Genomic DNA, 26,304 nt, shown 5'->3' with positions numbered 1-26,304 from the left:
TCAAATGCTTACTTTGGCAGAAGATTTAATTTCATTAATTAGAGGATCTCAATCTCACCCAGACAGGGCCTCTCAGCCCCCAGAGAAGAGACCTAGGGCAGAGCCCCCTGAGCCAGTGTCCTCTGATGATTCTGCTGACGAATCAGACATAACTGACCAGCCAGAGGCTCCTTTCTCCAATTTTGAAGATTCTGATGCTGAAGAATCCATTCCAGCTGCTTCCCACCAGAAGAATTCTCCTTTGGGGAAACCTTACATGCCATGCGAGCAGTTCCAATGGCAGCAACAGGATTTTTCAGACTCCAGAAAAAGACTTAGGACCTTTCTGCACCTCCCACAGCACAGGCCCTTAGCTATACCTCCTGTTCTCTCTGTGGTGGATGATGCTTTCAATGATGTCTGCTCCGCTCCAGATTCTTTACCCCCAGCCCCTGCCAAACCAGACAGATTTTACAGGGTGCCAGATACTCATCACCACCTTTACAAGGCCCCACTTGCAGACCCCAAACTATATCCCAGGGTCCCAAGGCAGTAGCCGACCATAGCTAAAAACCCTATTCCTTCTGAAAGGGAAGCAAGGTCATTAGACAGATGGGGTAAAAGGTCTACACTTCAGCTACTCTCTCAGCTAGAGCTTTAAACTGTCAGTTTCACATGATACAATACCAAGAGTTTATGCTTGATCAGTTAACTAAAAACTAACCACTGATGAATCTCTTGATAAGAAATATGTATTAGAAATGGTAAATAACATACAACAGGTTAGCAACCATTCCTTAAAATGTGGCTATGATGCACTGGAGGCTTCATTTAGATCAGCCATGACTGGCACAGTGATAAGAAGGCATGCATGGCTAAAGGAGCAAGCTTTACCGGATCATGTTAAAGCTAAGTTGCTAGATGCTCCTATGGATAAGACAAGTTTGTTTGGTACACCTGCCCAGCAGGTTATGAAGAAAATGGAAGAAAAGGCAAAATCTGTTTAAACGGTTAAAGATTTCTTGCAGGTTCAACCCCCAAGGTTTAGCAGGAACTGGCCTGCCAAAAATTGGTCCTTTCCTGACTCCACAAAATTTCAAAGGGGCAGGAATAGACGCTCCAGAGGCAGAAACCAATCCAGAGGAGCTGCCTACAGAGGACCTACAGTGGCAAGGTAACAACAGAGGCACAGACACAACCACTGCCACTACATCAGCACAACCACAGTGACTTAACCCTAAATCCGCCTACCGGGGAACAAATAGCAGCTCCTCTAGGCGGAAAGTTAACCTTATTTTCAAAGAACTGGCACTACATAACAAAAGACAAGTGGATTTTACAAACCATAGATCAAGGTTACCGGTTTCACTTCCACACTTTACCAGTCAAAAGAGGAATGCCAAATCTACCTCCAAATCAAAAACAGAGGCACTACAACAGATAATGGAGTTAGCAAACATGAGAGCTGTGGAAAGAGTGCCAACAGCAGAGCAAGGAAAGGGTTCTACTCCAGACTATTCCTAGTTCCAAGAAAGGAAAAGTTGGAGACCAATTCTCGACCTGTCCACCTTAAATACATACATCATTGTCCCAAAATTCAAAATGCTGACCCTACAGCAACTTCTTCCCATGCTGGGCAAGGAGTCTTGGCTGGTAACTCTAGATCTCAAGGAGGCATACCTGCACGTCCCCATTCGACCAATCTGCAGAAGATACCTCAGATTTCTTGCAGGATCAGAGCACTATCAATTCTCAGCATTGCCCTTTGGCTTATCTACTGCCCAGAGTATTCACAAAATGCCTGGCATCAGTAATCGCCATTGCAGACTACAGGAATTCAAATTTACCCATACCTGGACGACTGCCTGCTACAAGGGGACAACAAAAGCAAGCTGACAACAGATTTACAAAGGGTCATTTACTTGCTACAAGCACTGGGATACACAGTCAATTTACAAAAGTCAAGGCTGATACCATCCCAAACAAGGACATTCTTGGGCTGAATTGGACACAGTAAAACAAATGGCATTCCTGACTACAGAAAAACAAAAGAACTCCCTCTTTACTTCTTGGCACTAACAAAACTGAACAAGTTAACAGCAAGAAAAGTACTGCAGGCCTTGGGCTTCATGGCATCATGCATAATCTTGGTCCCATTTGCCAGACTACATATGAGAAAACTACAGTGGTACCTAAAGAATTTATGGTCCCAACACAGACACAGCCTAGAAACAGAAATCCCACTAATTCCATGCTTAAAGCAGGAGTTCCTATGGTGGGCTCAGGCATGTCAGTCAAACCCAGGCCTACCCTTTCGCAGATGTCAAGCAAGCCAGACCATCACAACAGACGCTTCAGACCTAGGATGGGGGGCCCACATGCTGGACAAATGCGTGCAAGGATTGTGGACACAGGATCAACTTCACCTGCACATCAACCTAAAAGAAATGCTGGCAGTAAAACTGGCAATCCAAAAGTTCAAACCATTTCTCCAAGAGGGCCAGTTGGTGATAAGGACAGGCAACACCACAGTCATGTGGTACATCAACAAACAGGGAGGCACTCATTCATACCCCCTATGCAGAATGACTTTGGAGCTGTGGACCCTGGCACTCAGCTACAACATCCAGTTACAGGCAATATTTGTACCGGGAAAAGAAAATACTCTAGCAGACATATTAAGCAGAACCACATCGGATGCCCACGAATGGAAGCTGCACCCGGACATCTTTTAAGACCATCTCAAAGAAATGGGGAATGCCTCAGATAGATCTATTCACATCACCTCTCAATCACCAGCTCAAAAAGTTCTGCACAAGGACATTCCACCCACTAGCATGGAAAGTGGATTCGCTCTCCTTCAGCTGGAAAGGCCTAACAGCATATGCATTCCCACCTCTTCCCTTGATACACAAAGTACTACTAAAAATCAAGGAAGAACGTCCAAGGATAATCCTGATAGCTCCAAACTGGCCAAGACAACACTGGTACCCACTGCTGAGGAGCATGTCTCGGAACAATATGTGGCCAATACCCCTGATGCCTTTGATGTTAACGCAGAACAACTACAGCATCATACATCCAAACCTAAAAACGTTGTAACTGACTGCATGGAACATCACATAGCAGCAGCTAATCCAGAACTTTCCCAAAGAGTTAAAGACATTATTCTTGAAGCACGCAGACCTTCAACAAGAAGGAACTATGCTGGAAAATGGAAAAGGTTTGTCATTTGGAGTACGGAAAGAGGAAAAGATGTGTCAAACATAGATATGCCTAACATTCTGGAGTATCTGGTCAACTTCTTCATTCAGGCCTGTCCTACTCCTCCATCAAGATACATGCATCAGCTATTTCAGCAGAATACAGCTTTGATCCACCTGTTTTTCGCACCCTTTGCTCAGGCAGTTCCTCAGAGGAATCAAGAATGTAAAACCTCCAAGGAAACCACCATTACCAGCTTGGGACTTAAACTTTGTGCTAGAAAAGTTGACACTATCACCCTTTGAACCAGCAGCAACAGCAGACCTACAACACCTGTCATGGAAAACTGCTTTCCTACTGGCAATTACTTCAGCAAGGAGGGTTTCAGAACTACAGGCCTTAATGGCAGTGCAACCCTTCCTAATCTTCCACCAAGATAGAGTGTCCATGAGGACTAATCCTACATTTATGCCTAAGGTGGTATCCAGAGTGTCTTTAAACCAGGCAATCCACCTACCTACCTTCTTTCCCAACCCACAAAACAGAGGGAAAGAATACTGCATACCTTGGATGTACATAGACAGCTATGCTACTACTTGGACAGAACAAAAATAGCAGAAAGACTGACCAACTTTTGTAGCCTATGCAACAGGAAGGGAAGGAAAAGCTATTTCCAAACAGACAATCTCCAAATGGATAGGAAATTGCATACGATTCTGTTACTCCTTCCATGGAAAACCAATTCCACAGAACATAAGACCTCATTCTACAAGGGCAACAGCCACTACCACAGCCTTCTTACGAGGAGTGGCAACCAAAGACATTATTGAGGCGGCTACTTGGACCTCCGTGCATACATTTGCCAAGCATTATAATTTGCCTCTATATTCCAGATCCCGAGCAGGGTTTGCCACTGCTGTACTGCAAGGGATCCTAAACACACCATAATCTACTTTATCCTCCTCCCTAGTTGGCTATGGTATTCTACCCAGTTGTTATGACTGCAGATGCATCCATGAAGGACATAGTACAGTTTTGTACCTACCATAAATGTAGATGTCCGAACTGGATAGCATCTGCAGTCAGGATTACCCTCCTCCTTCCCTCTGTGGTACTCCTAGGGTGTTTACCCTCCTAATAGCTAGCTGGTGGGGAGTCTTTATGGTGTATTTGTTTGTATATATGTACATACATGCTTATTTTGTGTTTACCTCTATCTTTTGGAAACATTGGCATCTATCCAAATTTTAGCCTTCAAGAGGGCTACTGGCATCTGGGGCAAGAAACACTGAGGAAAATGGCGTTGGCTGATGCTTTTATACCCGAAGACCAACAGAGATGACGTCGGGTGAAGTGCGACATCAGCCGAAGCCGGACCCGGACTTTGGAATCCGGCCGACTGAAGGGCTGCCTGACGACAGGACAACCCAGTTGTTATGACTGCAGATGCTATCCAGTTCGGACATCTACATTTATGGTAGGTACAAAACTGTACTTTCTACATAGTGACTGTTTTGCTTCCATATAATCTGTAATTAACCTTTTGTGCATTGGTTTAGATCTCAGTTTGGCAGAATCATCTTGCAACAAATTAACCTTTATAACTCCATGATCACTGCACATCAATGGTTGTAAAACTTGACTTGAAGTAACAGTAATTTCTTTAGGAATGCAAACAATGTCTAGTGTGTTCTGTCCTCTGGTAGTTTTTTTTTTTACAATCTGAAGCAATTTTTGTTCCTGAATATATGTTGTGAATAATTTCCTTACTACCATTGCTGAATCAATATTGTTCCAGTCTGTGTCTGGTAAATTTAAGCCCCGAGCTAATATTATTCTTCCCTCCTGTGTTTCATAAACTGTGACTGATTGTCCACAGGCAGCCATGACAGAAACAACCTTTGTGCCTGACTGGATGATCGCTGCATGTGGTCATCTGCCACTTGAATTATTGGCCGTCTCTGATAGGTCTTGAATGTCATGAGCATCAGTGGATGAGGGGACTGATGGTCAGCAGGTGGTAGGTAAAAAAGCATAGAGAAAAGAGAACAATTTAATTATTTTAAGGCATTCCACATACCTTCCACGTTTCATAAAATGATACTATTCCTTCTCTGTCACCTGTCCTGTTCTTTCCAGAAATGTAATTGTTTTTAAAATCAGGCATCTTTTTCCCATGCCTGTTATCTGAAACTACCTACACTACTTTATGGTTTAAAAAGTATGTAATTTGCTGATATTTTAATGTACTTTTTACCCTACAAGATGTGGTCCACACTAACTGTTCTCAGTGGTAAGTAGTCCTGTCACCTCTTCTAACCTGAAGGGTGTTCCTTTTAAATAGTACCAGTATTACTTTAACATCACTTTCTGATTTCTTTTTCTCATAAAGAAAATTAGAATGATAGTATTTTGTCATTATAATAGCAGCTTTTGTAAACACTCAAGGCTGAAACACCTCAAACATTCCTTTCTTTCTTTTCTTATTTGGGTTGCATAACCTACCACCCAGGGTGTATGTTTTTCCACCTATATATATATATATATATATATATATATATATTGCTCTCCTTGTTGTAACCACTGCATAGCACACGGTGGCATAGCTAAAGTTTGTGCCATCTGGTGGTGTCTTTTAGTTTGCCGCCCCTCCCCCCTCACAAAATCATGGTCAAATGGGGTCCTCCCACTGCAGCCATTGCAGTGTTCCGTTACTTGGCTTTTTCTCCTCATTTACAATAAATACTGTCATGTGCATACTGTTTTATGCTTTACTTCTACAGTAATTATTTGGATATAATTTAAAACTTTTATTTTAAATTTTATAGCACAAACACTGATAGACATCTGCTAATTAAAGAAATACAGTCTCACAATGAAAACAGACTTATCATTAAAACTTGAAGCGCTGTACAATGATGGCCAATGAAGTACGATTCTCTTGAGAAATAAGTAGCATAATTAAATTATATAAAACTTATAAAAGTGCAGCATATATATAAAGACTTGCATGAATTTCCAATGCTTCAATTAAATGCACTTACAAGATATCCATGCTGTGAATGCAGTTACACTGTAGCGAAGTGATGGTTTCAAGGGTTCCAGTCTTTCAAGTCTGATGTACAAAGTATCCACACTGAAGATGTAGTAGCTGCTGTAAAACTGTAGCAAACTGTAATTTTCACATCACGATCTGAAGAAGATACCGAAAGCATTTATCGTTTGGAATACAGAGGGACTATTTTATTCTATACCAAGATTTTAACTCGACATGAAGATTTTAATAATTTTTTCTACAATAAAAGGATTTTAACTGCCACTAAAGCCAGAAGTTCTTATTTGAACTGTTTAACTGGTTAAGGTGTAATTACAGTTTGCTACAGATTTACAGCAGCTACTACATCTTCAGTGTGGATACTTTGTATATCAGACTTGAAAGACTGGACACCTTGAAACCATCATTTCGCTACAGTGTAACTGCTTTCACAGCGTGGATATCTTGTAAGTGCATTTAATTGAAGCACTGGAAATTCATGCAAGTCTTTATATATATGCTGAGCTTTTATAAGTTTTATATCATTTAATTATGCTACTTATTTCTCAAGAGAATCATACTTCATTGGCCATCATTGTACAGCGCTTCATTTTGAGTACTGTTTTTACTTGTTACTGATAGCTGTACTTTAGCATTAGGAGGTACACTCATTTTACTATCATTAAAACTTCTCTGCCCTTGAAACTCACATTCATTGAAACAGCATTGAAACCCACATTCAAAGAAATTGCATCTGGCCAGTGGTGGATAAAGTTTACCTTTGAACTGTTCTCAGATCATAGGCCCCTTGCACACACATTTAGGACCATGCAAACATACCTGTGTTCTTTGATTCACCTTCCTGATTGTATTAAATTATATTCTTTGTATAATACAGCACACTTGGTTAGAGCATGTTTTAAATGTAATGTTTTGTACATTTCTTCAATAAGCAGTTAAACAAAATGTATGAACCAAATAATGACAAAACTGCCAAATTCAGAACATTTCCATCATAAGTCTACTCAAACTTCTGTCATTACAGTCCACCAATATCAGTAAATATGCACAATCTGCAGAAGTAAAAGTCATCTAAATAATTTCACATTAAAGAGATCTGCAACTAACGAGGAGGTTGCTGCTAGCAAGCAACTTTATATTTCATTGTTTCATCTACAAATAAAGTGCCTGTTGCCCTTGAAGAATAAATTGCCCATGTTACATTAAAAATGGTAAGCTGGTAATGTTGCAATAGGGAATGGGTGGCAAACTGATAACGGGTTCATAATTACTGGTTATCAACTCCAGAAGAGGACATTCTAAGGACTGCAGTTTCCACTCCCTATAAAGTACAACACAGTACAGTATCAGCAATCCATCTGCATGTTATGGAAGTAGAACTCACAGCCTTTTGCATCAAAAGCAAAGTATACTACATGTTGTGCTACTAACAATGCTTTTAAATACTTTAGCACAAAAGTTATTTCATTTGCTAAACAGTTGCACTTCGCAAACAGACTTAGCATAGGCAACACTAAACTCTTTCCCTGAAGCTCTTAGCTCCTTGTAAAATGCACTTGACACTCAGTTATATCTCTCGACTTTGCAGCATAAGAAATCTGGAAAAAGTTAAAATTTATTTGGAGGGGGCAAAGGCCCAAAACCAGGGGCACATTTTAAACATTGCTTGTATAATCTGAAAGTTGCTAGAATAAAACATTTTGTGTTACCATGTGTCTCCTAATAGGAAGACTGAAACTTAAATGTCTATCATTATTTAGTGAAATCAGTCTTCTCTGATTTGCCAGAAAACCACAAATTGTAAGAGGAACAGACCAAAATTATGAGCCAAGCCAAACATTATCTGGACTCAACTGCTTGCATCAACAGTGGTGGCAGGGGTAGAGAATTCAGGCTGTTGTTCCTTGTGTGAGCCTGAGTAACATGAAACACCAGGTATCCCTAGCTGGGGCATTTTACACACACACACACACACACACACACACACACACACAAAAGACCTCTTACAAATAACAGCAAGTAAATCAGCAGCCGTAAGAACGAAGAACACTTAGCATATCGAACACTACAAATTCCATGAATGAGGTAAAGCAGCAGCCTTAAGAACGAAGAACACTTAGCATATCGAACGCTACAAATTCCATGAATGAGGTAAAGCAGCAGCCATAAGAACGAAGAACACCTAGCATATTGAACACTACAAATTCCATGAATGAGGTAAAGCAGCAGCTGTAAGAACGAAGAACACTTAGCATATCGAACACTACAAATTCCATGAATGAGGTAAAGCAGCAGCCGTAAGAACGAAGAACACTTAGCATATCGAACACTACAAATTCCATGAATGAGGTAAAGCAGCAGCTTTAAGAACGAAGAACACTTAGCATATCGAACACTACAAATTCCATGAATGAGGTAAAGCAGTAGCCGTAAGAACGAATAACACTTAGCATATCGAACACTACAAATTCCATGAATGAGGTAAAGCAGCAGCCGTAAGAACGAAGAACACTTAGCATATCGAACACTACAAATTCCATGAATGAGGTAAAGCAGCAGCTGTAACAACGAAGAACACTTAGCATATCGAACACTACAAATTCCATGAATGAGGTAAAGCAGTAGCCGTAAGAACGAATAACGCTTAGCATATCGAACACTACAAATTCCATGAATGAGGTAACGCAACAGCCTTAAGAACGAAGAACACTTAGCATATCGAACACTACAAATTCCATGAATGAGGTAAAGCAGCAGCTTTAAGAACGAAGAACACTTAGCATATCGAACACTACAAATTCCATGAATTTGGTAAAGCAGTAGCCGTAAGAACGAATAACACTTAGCATATCGAACACTACAAATTCCATGAATGAGGTAAAGCAGCAGCCGTAAGAACGAAGAACACTTAGCATATCGAACACTACAAATTCCATGAATGAGGTAAAGCAGCAGCTGTAACAACGAAGAATACTTAGCATATCGAACACTACAAATTCCATGAATGAGGTAAAGCAGTAGCCGTAAGAACGAATAGCACTTAGCATATTGAACACTGCAAATTCCGTGAATGAGGTAAAGCAGTAGCCGTAAGAACGAATAACACTTAGCATATCGAACACTACAAATTCCATGAATGAGGTAAAGCAGCAGCCGTAAGAACGAAGAACACCTAGCATATCGAACACTACAAATTCCATGAATGAGGTAAAGCAGTAGCCGTAAGAACGAATAACACTTAGCATATCGAACACTACAAATTCCATGAATGAGGTAACGCAACAGCCTTAAGAACGAAGAACACATAGCATATCGAATACTACAAATTCCATGAATGAGGTAAAGCAGCAGCTGTAAGAACGAAGAACACTTAGCATATCGAACACTACAAATTCCATGAATGAGGTAACGCAACAGCCTTAAGAACGAAGAACACTTAGCATATCGAACACTACAAATTCCATGAATGAGGTAAAGCAGCAGCTGTAAGAACGAAGAACACTTAGCATATCGAACACTACAAATTCCATGAATGAGGTAAAGCAGCAGCTGTAAGAACGAAGAACACTTAGCATATCGAACACTACAAATTCCATGAATGAGGTAAAGCAGCAGCTGTAAGAACGAAGAACACTTAGCATATCGAACACTACAAATTCCATGAATGAGGTAAAGCAGCAGCTGTAAGAACGAAGAACACTTAGCATATCAAACACTACAAATTCCATGAATGAGGTAATGCAACAGCCTTAAGAACGAAGAACACTTAGCATATCGAACACTACAAATTCCATGAATGAGGTAAAGCAGCAGCCATAAGAACACTTATAAATTCCATGAACAAAGTAAAGCAGCTAAAGCAGAATGTTAGACACAGTTTTTAAAACTGTGCACGTGGAAAGGACGAACAGGACAAAACATGCACAGACGTGACATGACATCAGAATGTTCTTAAAGAAGGACCTTAAAAAAAAAAACAGTATTTTTAATTAAAGTAAATGTAACAGTCCCAAAAATGCTGCCCCTCTCGCTCCCCCCAGTTACGCCATTTATAGCACAGTATGTGTATATTTATGTGTTTCCTACACTGAAAGCAAAGACCTGCATATTCTTTGAACCCGTGTTTCATAGTACTTTCCCTCACCTTTGTTGAAAAATCCCTCTGGTTTGTTCAGAAATATGCTTTCAGTCCTGCGCGCACACTATATCTTGTGTTTGTTTTTATCCATTCTAGCACTGTAAGACTTCTTGTTTCACTCTTTAAACTGTTCACATTATTTACTAGTTTCATAAAATATGCTGCACAAAGACTCTCTAAATATTCCCAACGAAGCAGCGAGATTACCAAAAACAAAACACTGAAATGCTGCAGGAAGATGATGAATAAGTGTTTTGTGTTTGAACATGCACCATCTATTTTAACTATATATTTTTTTAAATACTCTTTCCTCATAGTTTCAACAGTTTTAACTTCAGAAATCCTCCTTTTCTGATTCTTTGTCTGTCTTCACAGTTTATCCTCACATCGGTGAACACCCTATCATCATATGTTTACCTTTTAGGTCCAACAGCCCCAATACCTTCATATGAACACTTCTCATAATTTTGCAATTCATCGGTATCAACATATTTTTCATTCTCAACATTTTCTGATATGATTGTTAATACATCTCATCCCTGCAATTACAGTCCATGAAAACAAATATCCTTCATTTTTACATTTCATGTACTTTGGAATGCATTTTTTTGGTGTGTTCCCACCTCCCACATTTCAAATTCTTTCATCTGATATACATTCGCCAGGTGACATTCAGCTCTGCATAAATAATGATTTTTATTCTGACCTCTATGATATGTGTTAAAGAAGAAGTCCCCTTGCATCGTTTCTTATGTATGTTGGTTGAAGTGCTCATAAAATCATTATTAGAATATTTCACATCTGCTACACTTTCCCAGCATCCTGTCCAGATGCCTACAATGTGCAAGCTTTTTAGCTGCACTATTCATCACCTCAATAATAAAGGTCTAGTCTCAGCAATTTTCCTGCATATGTCAAAAGCATTAGACACCGTTTCCCACCAACTCCTACTTAACAAACTTGCCACTTACAGTCTTAGTTCATCATCGCATCACAGAGGAAAGTAGACAGAAATAGACATACCCGGTTCAGTGAGAGGGTATTTGGTGTTCTGAAAGGTCTAAAATAGGCCTCCAAGAGCCTTCTTTTCTTGGGAAAAGGAAAAGTCTTGCATAAAATGCTTTTGTCTCTTTTTTTTCTTGGGTGCTGGTTCTGTTGTTCCTGGAAGTGATATTTCTTATGGAAGTCACCCCAAAACGGGTTCCTCGTCTTTTTTCAGTGAAGGCAAGCCTTTACTTGCTTATGAACTAGAGCTGGTATCCTCAGAACTATCTGTAGGATTCATAGATCTGTAGTAATGTCAGTCCAGTCATGGTACCAGGAGGTCAGTCAGCCTTCCATCTTTGGAGCATGAGTGCATATTGTTGGGGGTTCATAGACTGAGATCAGATGTTCATTGTGTTTCACTGTTGCAGTCATTACAATTGGGTTATCCTGCTGACAGGCTACCCGCAGTCAGTTCAAGTTCCAAAGTCTAGGTCCGGCGTCGGTTGCTGTCACCTCCTCCCTGACGTCAGTGCTCCAGGGGTATAAAAGATGCAGCCGACGCCGTTTTCTCCAATCTTTCTTGCCACGCGGTGCCCGTAGCAGAAGCAGTTCGCAAGTGCCGGTCGGCCGACTCCTGAGATTTTCAAATTTGAATTTCAGATCCGAAGTCTTCATTAAAGCTAAGTACCCTGTTGGGGAAAATTTTTTCTTGCTCCAGACCGATGTCAGAAAAAGTTAATAATTGTATTTCTTGTGGGAAGCAAATACCTCATAAGGATTTTCATTTTTTACTGTATTCCTTGCCTAGGTCCTGACCACAACGTTGCCAGTTGTCGGTTTTGTGCTAGATTTAACCAATACACTATTAAGCATCGGTATGATTTTGCATTTCATTACTTTGGCAGAAGATTCAATTATATAATGCCATCGGAACAGCCGACTACCAGAGTTTATCAAAAGCGCAAAGAAAAAGAAAAGGACAAGCATCCGAGATCCAAAACCAACGAAGAGGCTTCTGTTAGGCCTGTCGCCAGTTCACCGGTTCTCAGTGAGGCGCTTTCGCAGCCCCTGACGCCCGCTACCTCAGAGCCATAGGCTGCTTCCGACTCCCACATGGAGCCGACTAGGCCACTGGAAACTCAAGGTATTGGACACTCGGAAACTATTCCCTCAGATGGGTCCGGAGCCGCTGAGCAGGCATCGGCTTATGAGGGTGTTTTCAGGCCTACACAGTTATATGTAAAACCAACTTCAGCTTCAAAGGCAAAGACTAAAGCAGTTCTAAAGACAAAGAAACAAGTACAGCATTGGACAGGCCTCCATGCCTAAAAAACAGATGCTTAAAATGGCCGAAGACCTAATTCCTTTGATCAGGGGTTCCCATCCCCCTCCTGATAAGATGCCAAGGCAAGAGATAGAATATGAATCTTCAGATCAGGTTTCCATTTCCTCTGATTCCTCTTCTGAACAGGAATATTCTCTTCCTCCCTATGAGGATTCTGATGCTGAAGAATCTATCCCTTCAGCCTCTCCTCCTGAGGATTATTCTTTTGAGGAAACCCTGCATACTATGAGGGAGCATTTCCACTGGGAGAGCCAAGATTACTCAGAATCCAAGAAAAGGCTCAGAGACTTCATTTTATTACCTCAGCACAATCCCCTTGCTAGTCCTCCTGTTTTAGACATTGTAGATGTGTTTTCAGAGTCTGTCTCCTGAGTCTTTACCACCAGCTCCTGTTAAGCCAGACAGATACTACAGGGTTCCTGATTCACATAAATTTCTTTACAAAAACCCTGCTGCTGACCCAGCAACTATTTCTCAGGGTCCCAAGGGGGTCAAGGCTTCCACTGCTAAAAAACCCTATCCCCCTCTGATAGGGATTCAAGGGCCCTGGACAGATGGGAAAAAAGATTTATACTTCTGCTACCTTGGCTGTAAGAGCTTTAAATTGTCAGTTTCACATGCTTAAATATCAGCAGTATCTAATGTCACTGCTTAAACAGAAAATGTTGACAAATTCAGAATGTGCAGAAAACAAAGAAATGCAGGATTTATTGCATGCAGCTGAACAAGTGGGAAAGCATACTTTGCAATGTGGTTTTGATTCTCTAGAGGCCTCCTGCAGGGCCGCAGTTACAGGTTCTGTCATTAGGAGACATGTTTGGTTAAAAGAACAGAATCTGCCCGATCATGTTAAAGCAAAATTATTAGATGCTCCATTACAACATGATACCTTGTTTGGTGTTAAAGCAGAAGAAGTGTTAAAGAAAATGGAGGACCAAGCTAAATCTATGCAAACAGTCAAGGATTTTTTTACAGGTGCAGCCTCCCAGATTTAGCAGGAACTGGCCTACAAAGAATTGGTCATTTCCAGTGTCAGACAGGCCACAAAGAGGCAGATACAGATGCCCCAGAGGCAGATCACAGCCCCAAGGCTCATACAGGTCTAAACAATGGGGTGCTTCTACCTCCAAAAGCGGAGAGGAAACATCACAGCCATACAGGAAATAGTTTCAATGACTTTCCCCTGCCAGCACCAAGCACTTGTCTTCTGGCTGCTCCTTTTGAGGGGGGGGGGGGGGGGGATAGCACTTTTTTCACAAAATTGGCATATGATCACCCAGGACAAATGGGTCTTAAATATCGTATCTCAAGGCTACAAGTTCCACTTTCACACCCTGCCAAGGCCAAAAGGTATGCCAGACCTGCCATGCAATTAATGTGCAGAGGCACAAAAACAAGTTTCATCCCTCATGGACATGAGAGCCATTCAGCAAGTACCACCGCAAGAGCAGGGACAAGGATTTTACTCTAGGCTATTCTTGGTACCCAGAATGGGCAAAGCCTGGAGACCAATACTGGACCAGGTAATCCATTAAACACGGAAGAAGTTATCAGGGACCTGGGGACCCAAGTTGACAGTAACCTCTCTTTTGACACTCACATTGCCAAAGTGGTTAGGAAGACCTTCTACATTGCCCACCTGATCATGAAGGGATTCACATCCAGATCAGGAGAGGTCATTGTACCCCTGTACTCTTCACTTATCAGACCAATGATTGAGTACAACGCCCCATTCGGGGAATGTACCTTACCCGACACCTGCAGCAGTTGGAAAGACCCCAAAAGTTCCTCACCAAAAGGATAAAGGGGCTCAAACATATGTCATACGATGCCCGACTGAAGAAACTCCAGCTCTATTCAGTCGCATACCATCTGCTCAGAGGTGATCTGTGCCTGACATACAAGGCCATGTCCAACCCGGAATTAATGGACATGCTCCACCTCGAAAAATCCAAATCCACCAGAGCCACGAGAGCAAGAGACTTAAACCTCAACACGGATATAAATAGGACGTGCTGGAGGGACAGATTCATCACCCAGAGACTCCCTACACTATGGAACAGAATCCCAGTCCATGTGAGGCAGAGCCCCTCACTGACTCTGTTCAAGAGAAATCTTGACGAGTGTATGGGAGATCGTAGGTTTACCCCGGGAATCATCTCTGTGTCACTGCTGGACAGAGGCACAGCAAACTAATGGGTATAGTATTCTCATCCTAAGGGGTGGTGAAAGCCACACACACTCTGGCTAGGCTTATAAATGCCCTAGGGCAGATAGCCTAGTATGAACCTATGAACCTATGAACCTAAACACATTCCTGGATATTCCAAAATTCAAAATGTTGACTCTGCAGCAGCTTCTGCCCATGCTGGGCAAGAAGGCTTGGCTTGTGACTTTAGACCTAAAAGAGGCATACCTGCATGTCCCAATCAGACTATCATGCAGAAGACACCTCAGATTTATAGCTGGCTCAATGCACTGCCAATTCTCTGCACTGCCCTTTGGCTTGTCTACTGCGCCCAGGGTCTTCACAAAATGCCTGGCACCAGTAATTGCATTTTACAGACAAAGAGGAATACAAATATGTCCTTACTTGGATGACTGCCTTATTCAAGCAGGGAACAAGGACATTCTACTACAGCATCTGGCGTTTGTAAAGAGATTACTAACAGGTCTAGGGTACACAGTAAACGAAAAAAAATCAAAACTCGTACCCTCTCAAGAGATAATATTCCTGGGTGCAAGCTTAAATACAACTGCCCAGATGGCATATCTCATGCCAGAGAAACACAGGCAACTGACTACTTATTTCAGAATGTTGGCAACAAAGACCCATTTATCTGCAAGAAAAATTCTGCAGGCTTTGGGCTTCATGGCATCCTGCATCCTACTAATTCCATATGCAAGACTGCATATGAGGAAACTTCAATGGTATCTAAAAAGTGTTTGGACTCAACATTGCCACAGCCTGGAGACAGTAATTAATCTCATTCCCTGCCTGCAACAGGAGTTTTGATTGTGGGCAAAAGCCTGTCACCTCAACATGGGACAGCCATTCACCTTACCCACAGCCAGGCAGACACTGACAACAGATGCATCAGATTATGCCTGGGGGGCCCATATGGCAGGAAGATGTATTCAGGGCACATGGTCCGCAAGTCAAATGCATCTACATATCAATCAAAAAGAGATGCTAGCTGTTCAGAATGCCCTGACAGCTTTCAAGGACCTACTTCATCCAGGACAACTACTGATAAAGACGGACAACACCACAGTCATGTGGTACATAAACAAGCAAGGGGGCATGCATTCCTACCCCCTCTGCAGACTAGCCATGAACTTGTGGGACACAGCACTGACTTACCAAGTACATCTGCAAGCACAATTCCTGCCTGGAAGGATAAATACTCTGGCAGATGAACTAAGCAGAAACCTAATGGATCCCCACGAGTGGAAATTGGATCCACAAGTCTTCAGTATGATGGCAAAGAACTGGGGATGTCCGGACATAGACCTATTTGCCTCTCCTCACAACTGCCAACTACAGAGATTCTGCACAAGGACATCACAAGCAAACATGGAAAGTGGATGCTCTATCTTTCAGCTGGAAAAACCTAACAGTATATGCCTTTCCGCCTCTGCCTGTCCTCCCCAAGGTACTCCTCAAGGTCAGACAAGAAAAAACAAAAATGATACTGATTGCTCCAGACTGGCCCCGCCAGCACTGGTACCCAGTCCTGAAGAGCTTGTCTCAATGCCCAGCTTGGACATTACCTCAAATTCCTCACTTACTGACCCAACAAGACAATCAGATACTGCACAGCCAACTCAGGACCGTAAACCTGGCAGCATGGCAGATAATGTAGCCATTCAAGACACACCTTTCTCTAAAGCAGTGATGGATGTTATTTTGGAGGCCAGGAGGCCTAGAACCAGAAAATCTTATGCAGAAAAATGGAAGAGATTTGTGCTTGGAGCCAGGCACAAGGTATTGACATGACTGTTCCAAATATTCCTCAGATTTTGCAATACTTAACTGAGATGCTGGATAAAGGCCTTTCCTTTTCATCAATTAAAATTCATGCCTCTGCCATTTCAGCTCATTACAATACAGAACCACCTATTTTTTCTCATCCATTACTAAGGCAGTACCTCAGAGGGGCCAAAAACATGACCTCCAAGGAGAGCACCAATACCTGCATGGGACCTTAACTATGTCTTGGAAAAACTCACACTGCCTCCGTTTTGAGCCAGCTTCTGCAGCTGATATAAAATTCTTATCCTGGAAAACAGCTCTGCTCCTAGCATAACCTCCGCTAGTCGAGTCTCAGAGTTACAGGCACTCATGGCTGTGGAACCTTTATCACCACCAAGTATTAGGTTGAGTCTATACTTGGTGATGAGCTTCAGGAATTTGTTTATTAGTTTGTGGTAGTGTTTGGATCTAGAGCTAATGTGCCTGGGGTTGAGATGTTGATAGACTGAACAAGATGTTGGATGGGATCTGGTACTGTAAGTATGGTTGAAGGTGGAAGGATTTACAGCTGGGGTGATAGTATGGCCTTTTGGGACCTGAAATCCCGTGAAACTGGTTTTCATACAAGGTAAGGAGGTATGGTGTGAACAAGAGGGGTGTGAACAAGAGGGGTAGTAAAGAGGAGTATATCATTATATGTGATTCAGCTAGTGAGTGAAGGAACTGTTTTACCTGGTGATGCAACACCAGAAGATAGAGTGGTGAGGTAAAGGTACTGGAAGGGGGGATGGGAGAATGCCAGATGAAAGCTAATAGGTGCTATTAAATGTAGGTAGTAGAATAGGGGTGGGTGGAATTATCCCAGATGAAAGCAGATAGGATCTAGAAAGTGGGGGAGTGGCTATAGTACTATAAATTTAGAGGTACTGGGGGCGGGAGGGAATTGGGGGCAGGGAGGGGAGCGAAGAGAGCCCGAGCGTAGCGGGGCTATTGCAGTTTACAAGGTTTCCTAAGGTGTCCTAAAGCTATAAGGTAAGTATTACAGCTCTAATGTAAGAGTCAATTTACTGCAGTTACAGGGGAAGGAGGCAACCACTCAAGTAGAAACAAAGAGCCCTATGGCTGACCAATATGGTGACCTGCTTAATTACAAAGGACTGTAAATGAAAGCTTAACAAATGCTTTTTGTGTAACCTACTCTGTTTAAATGTTGAAAACAACTGATTGCAGTCCTGTAGACACCGTTTTGTAGGGAACTGTAGAGTTCAGTCTGTTTAAATGTTGAAAACACCTGATTGCAGTCCTGTAGACACCGTTTTGTAGGGAACTGTAGAGTTCAGTCTGTTTAAATGTTGAAAACACCTGATTGCAGTCCTGTAGACACCGTTTTGTAGGGAACTGTAGAGTTCAGTCTGTTTAAATGTTGAAAACGATTGCAGTCCTGTAGACACCGTTTTGTAGGGAACTGTAGAGTTCAGTCTGTTTAAATGTTGAAAACAACTGATTGCAGTCCTGTAGACACCGTTTTGTAGGGAACTGTAGAGTTCAGTCAGTTTAAATGTTGAAAACACCTGATTGCAGTCCTGTAGACACCGTTTTGTAGGGAACTGTAGAGTTCAGTCAGTTTAAATGTTGAAAACACCTGATTGCAGTCCTGTAGACACCGTTTTGTAGGGAACTGTAGAGTTCAGTCAGTTTAAATGTTGAAAACACCTGATTGCAGTCCTGTAGACACCGTTTTGTAGGGAACTGTAGAGTTCAGTCTGTTTAAATGTTGAAAACAACTGATTGCAGTCCTGTAGACACCGTTTTGTAGGGAACTGTAGAGTTCAGTCTGTTTAAATGTTGAAAACAACTGATTGCAGTCCTGTAGACACCGTTTTGTAGGGAACTGTAGAGTTCAGTCTGTTTAAATGTTGAAAACAACTGATTGCAGTCCTGTAGACACCGTTTTATAGGGAACTGTAGAGTTCAGTCTGTTTAAATGTTGAAAACAACTGATTGTAGTCCTGTAGACACCGTTTTGTAGGGAACTGTAGAGTTCAGTCTGTTTAAATGTTGAAAACACCTGATTGCAGTCCTGTAGACACCGTTTTGTAGGGAACTGTAGAGTTCAGTCTGTTTAAATGTTGAAAACAACTGATTGCAGTCCTGTAGACACCGTTTGTAGGAACTGTAGAGTTCAGTCTGTTTAAATGTTGAAAACAACTGATTGCAGTCCTGTAGACACCGTTTTGTAGGGAACTGTAGAGTTCAGTCTGTTTAAATGTTGAAAACAACTGATTGCAGCCCTGTAGACACCGTTTTGTAGGGAACTGTAGAGTTCAGTCTGTTTAAATGTTGAAAACAACTGATTGCAGTCCTGTAGACACTGTTTTGTAGGGAACTGTAGAGTTCAGACAAAGTCACACCAGGTCAGCCAAGGGGGGAAGAGAGAGGGAAATCCTAAGCTTGTCAGTTTTGTACTTGGCTGTTTGCTCTTCAGTTATAGGCCTGGACTGATGGACTATGACATAATTTCTTAATAATGCAGTCATGAATGTGTCAACGCAGAACTTAGGTCACATGGGCACATTCTCCCTGTTTATCAGAAGTGAGAAGATATCCAGAGTAAGATGCCGATATCCCCATCTGGAGGAACTGTACACTGCTGTGGAAATTGAACATTGTGGTGGACTCAGCCTTGGCAGAGATCCCTGATGTTATGATTGCAAACACAAAATAAAATATGTTCTTGATAATATGCCTCGTCACTTCTTGACTGAACTATATTTGGGTAGTCACTGTAAAAACTGTTCTTTGAAGAGGATATGCTTGGAAAAAAGGTACTGTAAACAGAAATGTAATAGCAGTGTTTATATTAATAAGCAGCATTTTACATGCCGCCTTTTGTTGTTTTCTTTACTTGTGTTTTGCTCAGACTTTTATTGTACTTAATCTTTTCTTACTTTTCCTGTGCTTTTCCTGTGCAGAAACAGTTTCCAGTGTGGTGTCATGTGTTTACGAAGGCTAAATTATGATAGGAAGGAATTGGAACGGAGGAGAGAAGAAAGCCAACAGGAAACTAAAGGTGATTTTTTTGAGCTACATATTCTCACAGTTTGTTTTTGTTAATATAATATTAGGAACTTGCATTTGTGTTGTACTTGGAATATAGTTTATAAATCATTTTATTTACGGTATGCAATCCTTTTTCTCCTTTTAGCAAGTTACCTACACCCCTTTTTGCAGGATGTGTACTCTTGTTTGTTGGATAGTTACCATAAGTCATTTGGTATTCTGTTTCAGTGATGACTGGGTTGAGTTGACATCCTTTACCTTCAAAGCTACTGGTTCAGAAAGTAGTTGCCCAGCTTTTGTGTTAACACATATTGTTATTTATTTATTGATTGTGGTGTATTTTTTTTTAGCTAACAGCTCAGTAACCAGTATTTTGCCATTTTGGTTTGTCTCTATAACATACCTTTTTGACGTCCTTTCCATTTATCTCGATTATTGGTTTGTTTCCTGTAGGTAGAAACCAATCAGGGCTGTAGCCAGGTGATTACGGATGCTCTGTGCGCTTCCCCAAACTGACACCCCATCATGTAAGTTAAAGAAAAAGATCTGCTCTGCAGCTTACCACATTTGGGTACCATTCTGAGAAAACTGGCATCAGCCCTTCCGGTTGTGACCCGCAGAATGCAGTATCACAACCTCCCAGCCCGCTTCTGCTGTAACCACTGAGAGTATCCCAACCTCAACCCTTCTTAACAGCTTAAGGCAGTGTCATTGACCTCCAGCAAGCTGGCTGTAACCACAAAGGCAGTGTCTTAACCTCAGCCTTCAGCTGTGACCACAAAGGCAGTATCACAAACTCAGCCCTTCAGCTGTGACCGCAAAGGCAGTATCACAACCTCAGCCCTTTGGCTGTGACCACGACTGCAGTATCTCAGCATCAGCCCTTCAGCTGTGACCACGACTGCAGTATCTCGGCATCAGCCCTTCAGCTGTGACCACGACTGGGGGACACAGCACTGACTTACCAAGTACATCTGCAAGCACAATTCCTGCCTGGAAGGATAAATACTCTGGCAGATGAACTAAGCAGAAACCTAATGGATCCCCACGAGTGGAAATTGGATCCACAAGTCTTCAGTATGATGGCAAAGAACTGGGGATGTCCGGACATAGACCTATTTGCCTCTCCTCACAACTGCCAACTACAGAGATTCTGCACAAGGACATCACAAGCAAACATGGAAAGTGGATGCTCTATCTTTCAGCTGGAAAAACCTAACAGTATATGCCTTTCCGCCTCTGCCTGTCCTCCCCAAGGTACTCCTCAAGGTCAGACAAGAAAAAACAAAAATGATACTGATTGCTCCAGACTGGCCCCGCCAGCACTGGTACCCAGTCCTGAAGAGCTTGTCTCAATGCCCAGCTTGGACATTACCTCAAATTCCTCACTTACTGACCCAACAAGACAATCAGATACTGCACAGCCAACTCAGGACCGTAAACCTGGCAGCATGGCAGATAATGTAGCCATTCAAGACACACCTTTCTCTAAAGCAGTGATGGATGTTATTTTGGAGGCCAGGAGGCCTAGAACCAGAAAATCTTATGCAGAAAAATGGAAGAGATTTTGTGCTTGGAGCCAGGCACAAGGTATTGACATGACTGTTCCAAATATTCCTCAGATTTTGCAATACTTAACTGAGATGCTGGATAAAGGCCTTTCCTTTTCATCAATTAAAATTCATGCCTCTGCCATTTCAGCTCATTACAATACAGAACCACCTATTTTTTCTCATCCATTACTAAGGCAGTACCTCAGAGGGGCCAAAAACATGACCTCCAAGGAGAGCACCAATACCTGCATGGGACCTTAACTATGTCTTGGAAAAACTCACACTGCCTCCGTTTTGAGCCAGCTTCTGCAGCTGATATAAAATTCTTATCCTGGAAAACAGCTCTGCTCCTAGCAATAACCTCCGCTAGTCGAGTCTCAGAGTTACAGGCACTCATGGCTGTGGAACCTTTTATCATTTTCCATCCTGACAGGGTTTCTCTAAGGACAAACTCTACATTTAAGCCTAAGGTAGTGTCCAGTGTGGTCCTTAAACAAACAATTCATTTGCCCACCTTTTACCCAAACCCACAGAATAAGGGTGAGAGACTCCTGCATTCATTGGACATTCACAGGCAGCTACACTTCTACTTGGACAGAACCAAAGCTTTCAGAAAGACTGAACAACTTCTAGTGGCATTTGCTGCAGGATCACAAGGAAAGCCTAACTCCAAACAGACTATTTCAAAGTGGATAGGCCTCTGCATTCGTTTCTGCTATTCACAGCATGACAAATCAGTGCCTAAGGGCATTAGGCCACATTCAACCAGAGCAGCAGCCACTTCAGCAGCCTTCCTCAGAGGAGTACCAACCAAAGACATCTTAGAGGCTGCAACTTGGAGTTCAGTGCATGCTTTTACAAAGCACTATCACTTACCTCTCTACTCTAAATCCAGGGCAGGCTTTGCCACTGCAGTTCTGCAGGGCCTGATAGCCTCTCCTAATCCTATTTAGCTCCAGCCTCCCAACCATTGCTTTGGGATTCAACCCAATTGTAATGACTGCAACAGTGAAACACAATGAACATAGTACAGTTGTGCACCTACCATAAATGTAGATTTTAGAGTGTATTCACTGTTGCAGTCCAGGTTACCCTCCCATCATCCCCCTTTTCCTTGCTGGGACTTATCTGTACTTCTCTATTCTATACAACCTATGTGGTGTATTTGCTTGTAGATGAAGGAAAAGTTTTTTGTGTATGCATGCTTATTGGCATAATTTAGCCTGCCATTTTAGGGGCACCTGACATCTGGGGCAAGAAAAACTGAAGAAAATGCCGTTGGCTGCATCTTTTATACCCCTGGTGCACTGACGTCAGGGAGGAGGCAACAGCAACCGACGCCAGACCTAGACTTTGGAACTCGGGCCGACTGCGGGTAGCCTGCCATCAAGATAACCCAATTGTAATGACTACAACAGTGAATACACTCGAACATCTACATTTATGGTAGGTACACGACTGTACTATTTCTTGAGGAGGGAAGAGAATGCTGGAATAGTCGCAGGTGTTCAGTGGATAGGGAATTGGTCTCTGACCGCTGCATGCCTACCTCTGACCTCCTGCTGCCATTTTCTGTACCGTGTCTCCTCCTAATCTTTGCTTTAGTAAAGCTGTTTCCAGGAGTAATTTCTGTTGTATTGGGAATATGGTGTAGAACATGCTTCACAGACTGTGGTCTTCCATTTATTTCCCAGCTTCTTTAGCACATTATGAAAAGGGAGTCCAAAGAGCAGCTTCTTATCCAGTGATGCATTTAAGTGTTGCATCTTCATATGCTTAGACAGGGATTAGATCATCAGCCAGGTTTGCTGCTTGATGACTGACCCTGTGGCGTCATACGGATAGAAACACTGCTGTGGGCACAGATAATTTCCCTGGGGTGTGCTGAGGGGGGATACACTGGCTCCTGCTGTGGACCTAGATAATGTCCCTTCAGTCTGCTAAGGGGAATACACTGGCTCCTGCTGTGGACCCAGATAGTGTTCAGCTGACTCCAGTGACATTATCTGGGTCCACAGCAGCATTTCTGTACAAAAACGTATGAAGTCTTAGATTCTGTAGGAAAAGCCATGCCTGTTACGTGCAAGGGTTGTGAGCCTTGTTCCAGAGAAATAGCTTTAGAGTCATCCATAAGGACTTCCTGGACTGAATGAACAGTAACAGGTTTCAGATGTGCTCTTCTGAGAAAGTCCGGATATCTAATTCGGGAATTAGAGGCCTCTTGGGACAGACATTGGAAATAGTTTTCATAAGCAAGAGAGTATTCCTAAAAGATAGGTCCTTTGATAATGAGTCTGCGACAAAGTGTCCTCACTGTTTGTGTTATAAGTTAGAGGAGAGGACATCTGTGACTTGTAGTCTAATACCCCTCCGTCTCAGAATTATCCAAGTCTGTCACAGCAGAGACTTCCCTCTTGCTCTTGAGTAGTTGCATTCCTGTTAGAGAGGACTGCCAAGGCTGGGGACCAAGGATAAGCTCCATAAAATCCTGTGCCATTTATTCCATATCTTGGAAGGTAGGTTGGCTGGGACTGGCAACATCATTTTGGGCTTGGCAGAGGACTGGGGCCCCAGTGTCTATACATTGTTGGGGTGGTCAGCAGACAGGGATTTTGGAACCTGAGGAAGGATGTCCCTGGGTTCAGGCTTTGTATTGTCATGGCAGTCCTGTGGTTTATTACTAAATGATTCCATTTCCAGGAGTGCCAGTTGACGTGCTGCAGACAGAAGTGATTTGCCAGAAGATGTTCAGGGGGATGTGTTTGGATCCTCTGGCAAGGCAGGTTCTGAGTTTGCATCACTAGGAGCCTCAGCAATGGCAGGCATCAAGGTCAGTGCCTGCAGAAACACTTGCACCACAAAGCACCATTTGAAGTCTCCAGTTCAAAGGTGTCTTTAAACTTCTCTTTTGTGTCCTGCTTCCCTGGTTTCTTTTTTCTTGAATTCATCATCTTTAACAACCTGTGGCTGTAAGCCTACAGAAATGGTCTGTTTGCCTAACAAGGTTACAAGTTTGCTTTTGGTCAGTTATGCCTAGAGGGCATCCTCCTTTTCTCTTAATTTCTTAAAAAGGAAATTTTGATAAATTTTACGATTACTAATGTGCTTTAGGCCTAAGACACTACTGACACTGTTCATGGTATACCGTCTTTGTGAGAGAGTTAGCATGTGTTCTTTTTCTCAGGTCCGCCTAGGCTTTGTAGATCAAACACCACTGAAACTAGAAGTACTAGCCAAAAGTCAAATCCAGTTGTGTAGTTTTTATTTTTATTTATTTTTATTTTACATTTGTTGACTGGGATAGTCCGACTGGATGCATGTCCATTTTCAGCGGAGGCCCGGGGAGAAAAGCTCCAAGGGTAAGCAGATACAGCATTACATAATACCAGCATTACATATTACAAACAGACTATTTACAGAGATTACATAAGTAAGCAAGTTAAACAAGTTCCACAGGTTACAGTTAGTCCTGAGCACAAGTCAGGATTAAATTAAATTACACAGTAAACTGGTTAACATATTTTTACACATTCTAGAGAGAGTTAGCCAGGCTTGATACATTGACATAGCCAGTTAAGTGACAAATGTTGTTTGAGTCTAGTTTTAAATTGACCTAAGGTGGAAAGTAAGGTAATATCAGCTGGAAGAGAGTTCCAGGATCTACTTACAGAGTTTGCAAAGAGAGAATCACCGGCTGTGTTATTAATTTTGCTAGTCTGAATTAGTAGTTTGTTAGAGGATCGAGCGGTCTAGGATTGTTATAGGGGGTGATAATATTTTTAAGTGCAGGAGTATTGTCCGGATTATAGAGGATTTTATAGGCCATAATCAGTTGGTTATACTGGATTAGTCTAGGTAGTTCAAGCCAACCAAGCTGATTTAGATTGATGCAATGATGTGTCCTAAAAGGCAGCCCAGTGGCAAACCTGGCAATGTGGTTGTAGCAAATTGAGAGTTTGTTAAGGACAGTCTTGTTCAAATTCAAGAGCAGAGGGGATGCATACAGAAGGGTTGAAAGAAGGTGAGCGTGAGCTATGGCAATTTTAGCTGGAGGGGTTAGAAAGGCTTTTATTCTGTAAAGTGACCCTAGTTTTTTATTGATGGTTTTGATAGTTTGGTTAACATGTAGGTCAAATTTGAGATTATTGTCTATGATGACACCTAATAGTTTTGTAGATGGGTCAGGGGAGATTATTGTGCCATCATTTGATTTTATGGTAAAGGTGAAAGCGGTAGACCTACGTGTTGGTGAAAATAACAGCATTTTAGTTTTTTTGGGATTTAGGATCAGACGATGTTCAGAAAGCCAGTTTTCTATTGTATTAAAGGTGGCCTGGGTAGCTGACCATAACTCTACTGGAGATGTGGCTGAGCAAATCAGAGTAGAGTCATCAGCATATTGGATACAGCTGACTTTAGGGATGACAGTATAAAGGTAGTTAATGCAGATGGAGAGCAGCAAGGGCCCTAGTATAGAGCCTTGTGGTACTCCGAGGGTGTTGGGTAGAAGATTAGGGTTTGTTCTGCCAGAGGACAGCCTGCTGTCGACCATTCAGGTAGGATTGAAACCATTGGAGGGCTCCAGTATCTAGACAGAATGTTTTCAGGGTGTGGATTAAAAGTTGGTGATCAACCATATCGAATGCCTTGGAAAGATCCAAAAAGAGGGCTGAGGATATATAATTATTGTTGCGATTATGGTTTATGGTGTTAGTAAAGGCTAGGAGGGCTGAAGTAGTGCTGTGATGAGGACAGAAGCCATGCTGAGTGTCTGCCATAAGGCGATTTTGGATTAGGTGGTGCATGAATTGTCTATGAATACATTTTTCCATAATCTTTGCAAGTGGAGAGAGTATAGCTATTGGCCTATAATTGGAGAATCCAGTAGAGCTGCCTCCTTTGTGAAGTGGGATTACATAGGATATTTCCAGATGATGGGAATTTTAGCTTCTACGATGGTTCGATTGATTAGTATTGAGACGTGGTAAGCAATAGCATCAGCTGATT

At 42.1% G+C, this 26,304-nt stretch overlaps 1 protein-coding gene across 1 annotated transcript in view; it reads left to right on the top strand.

Annotated features, from left to right (window-relative positions):
* PPFIA1 (PTPRF interacting protein alpha 1) overlaps positions 1-26,304 on the top strand; it is a 2,891,353-nt gene that overhangs the window by 2,461,994 nt on the left and 403,055 nt on the right. The window contains exon 27 of the mRNA XM_044082514.1: positions 19,657-19,754. Within this exon, the coding sequence (XP_043938449.1) occupies positions 19,657-19,754 (98 nt within the window). The remainder of the gene's footprint in view (positions 1-19,656; positions 19,755-26,304) is intronic.

This window comes from Protopterus annectens, chromosome 9.part0 (genome assembly GCF_019279795.1).
Source record: "Protopterus annectens isolate FY-2018-M chromosome 9.part0, PAN1.0, whole genome shotgun sequence".
NCBI classification, from domain to species: domain Eukaryota; kingdom Metazoa; phylum Chordata; order Ceratodontiformes; family Protopteridae; genus Protopterus; species Protopterus annectens.
Note: the sequence above shows the minus strand (reverse complement) of the source record. Positions and strands in the feature narration are given on the sequence as shown.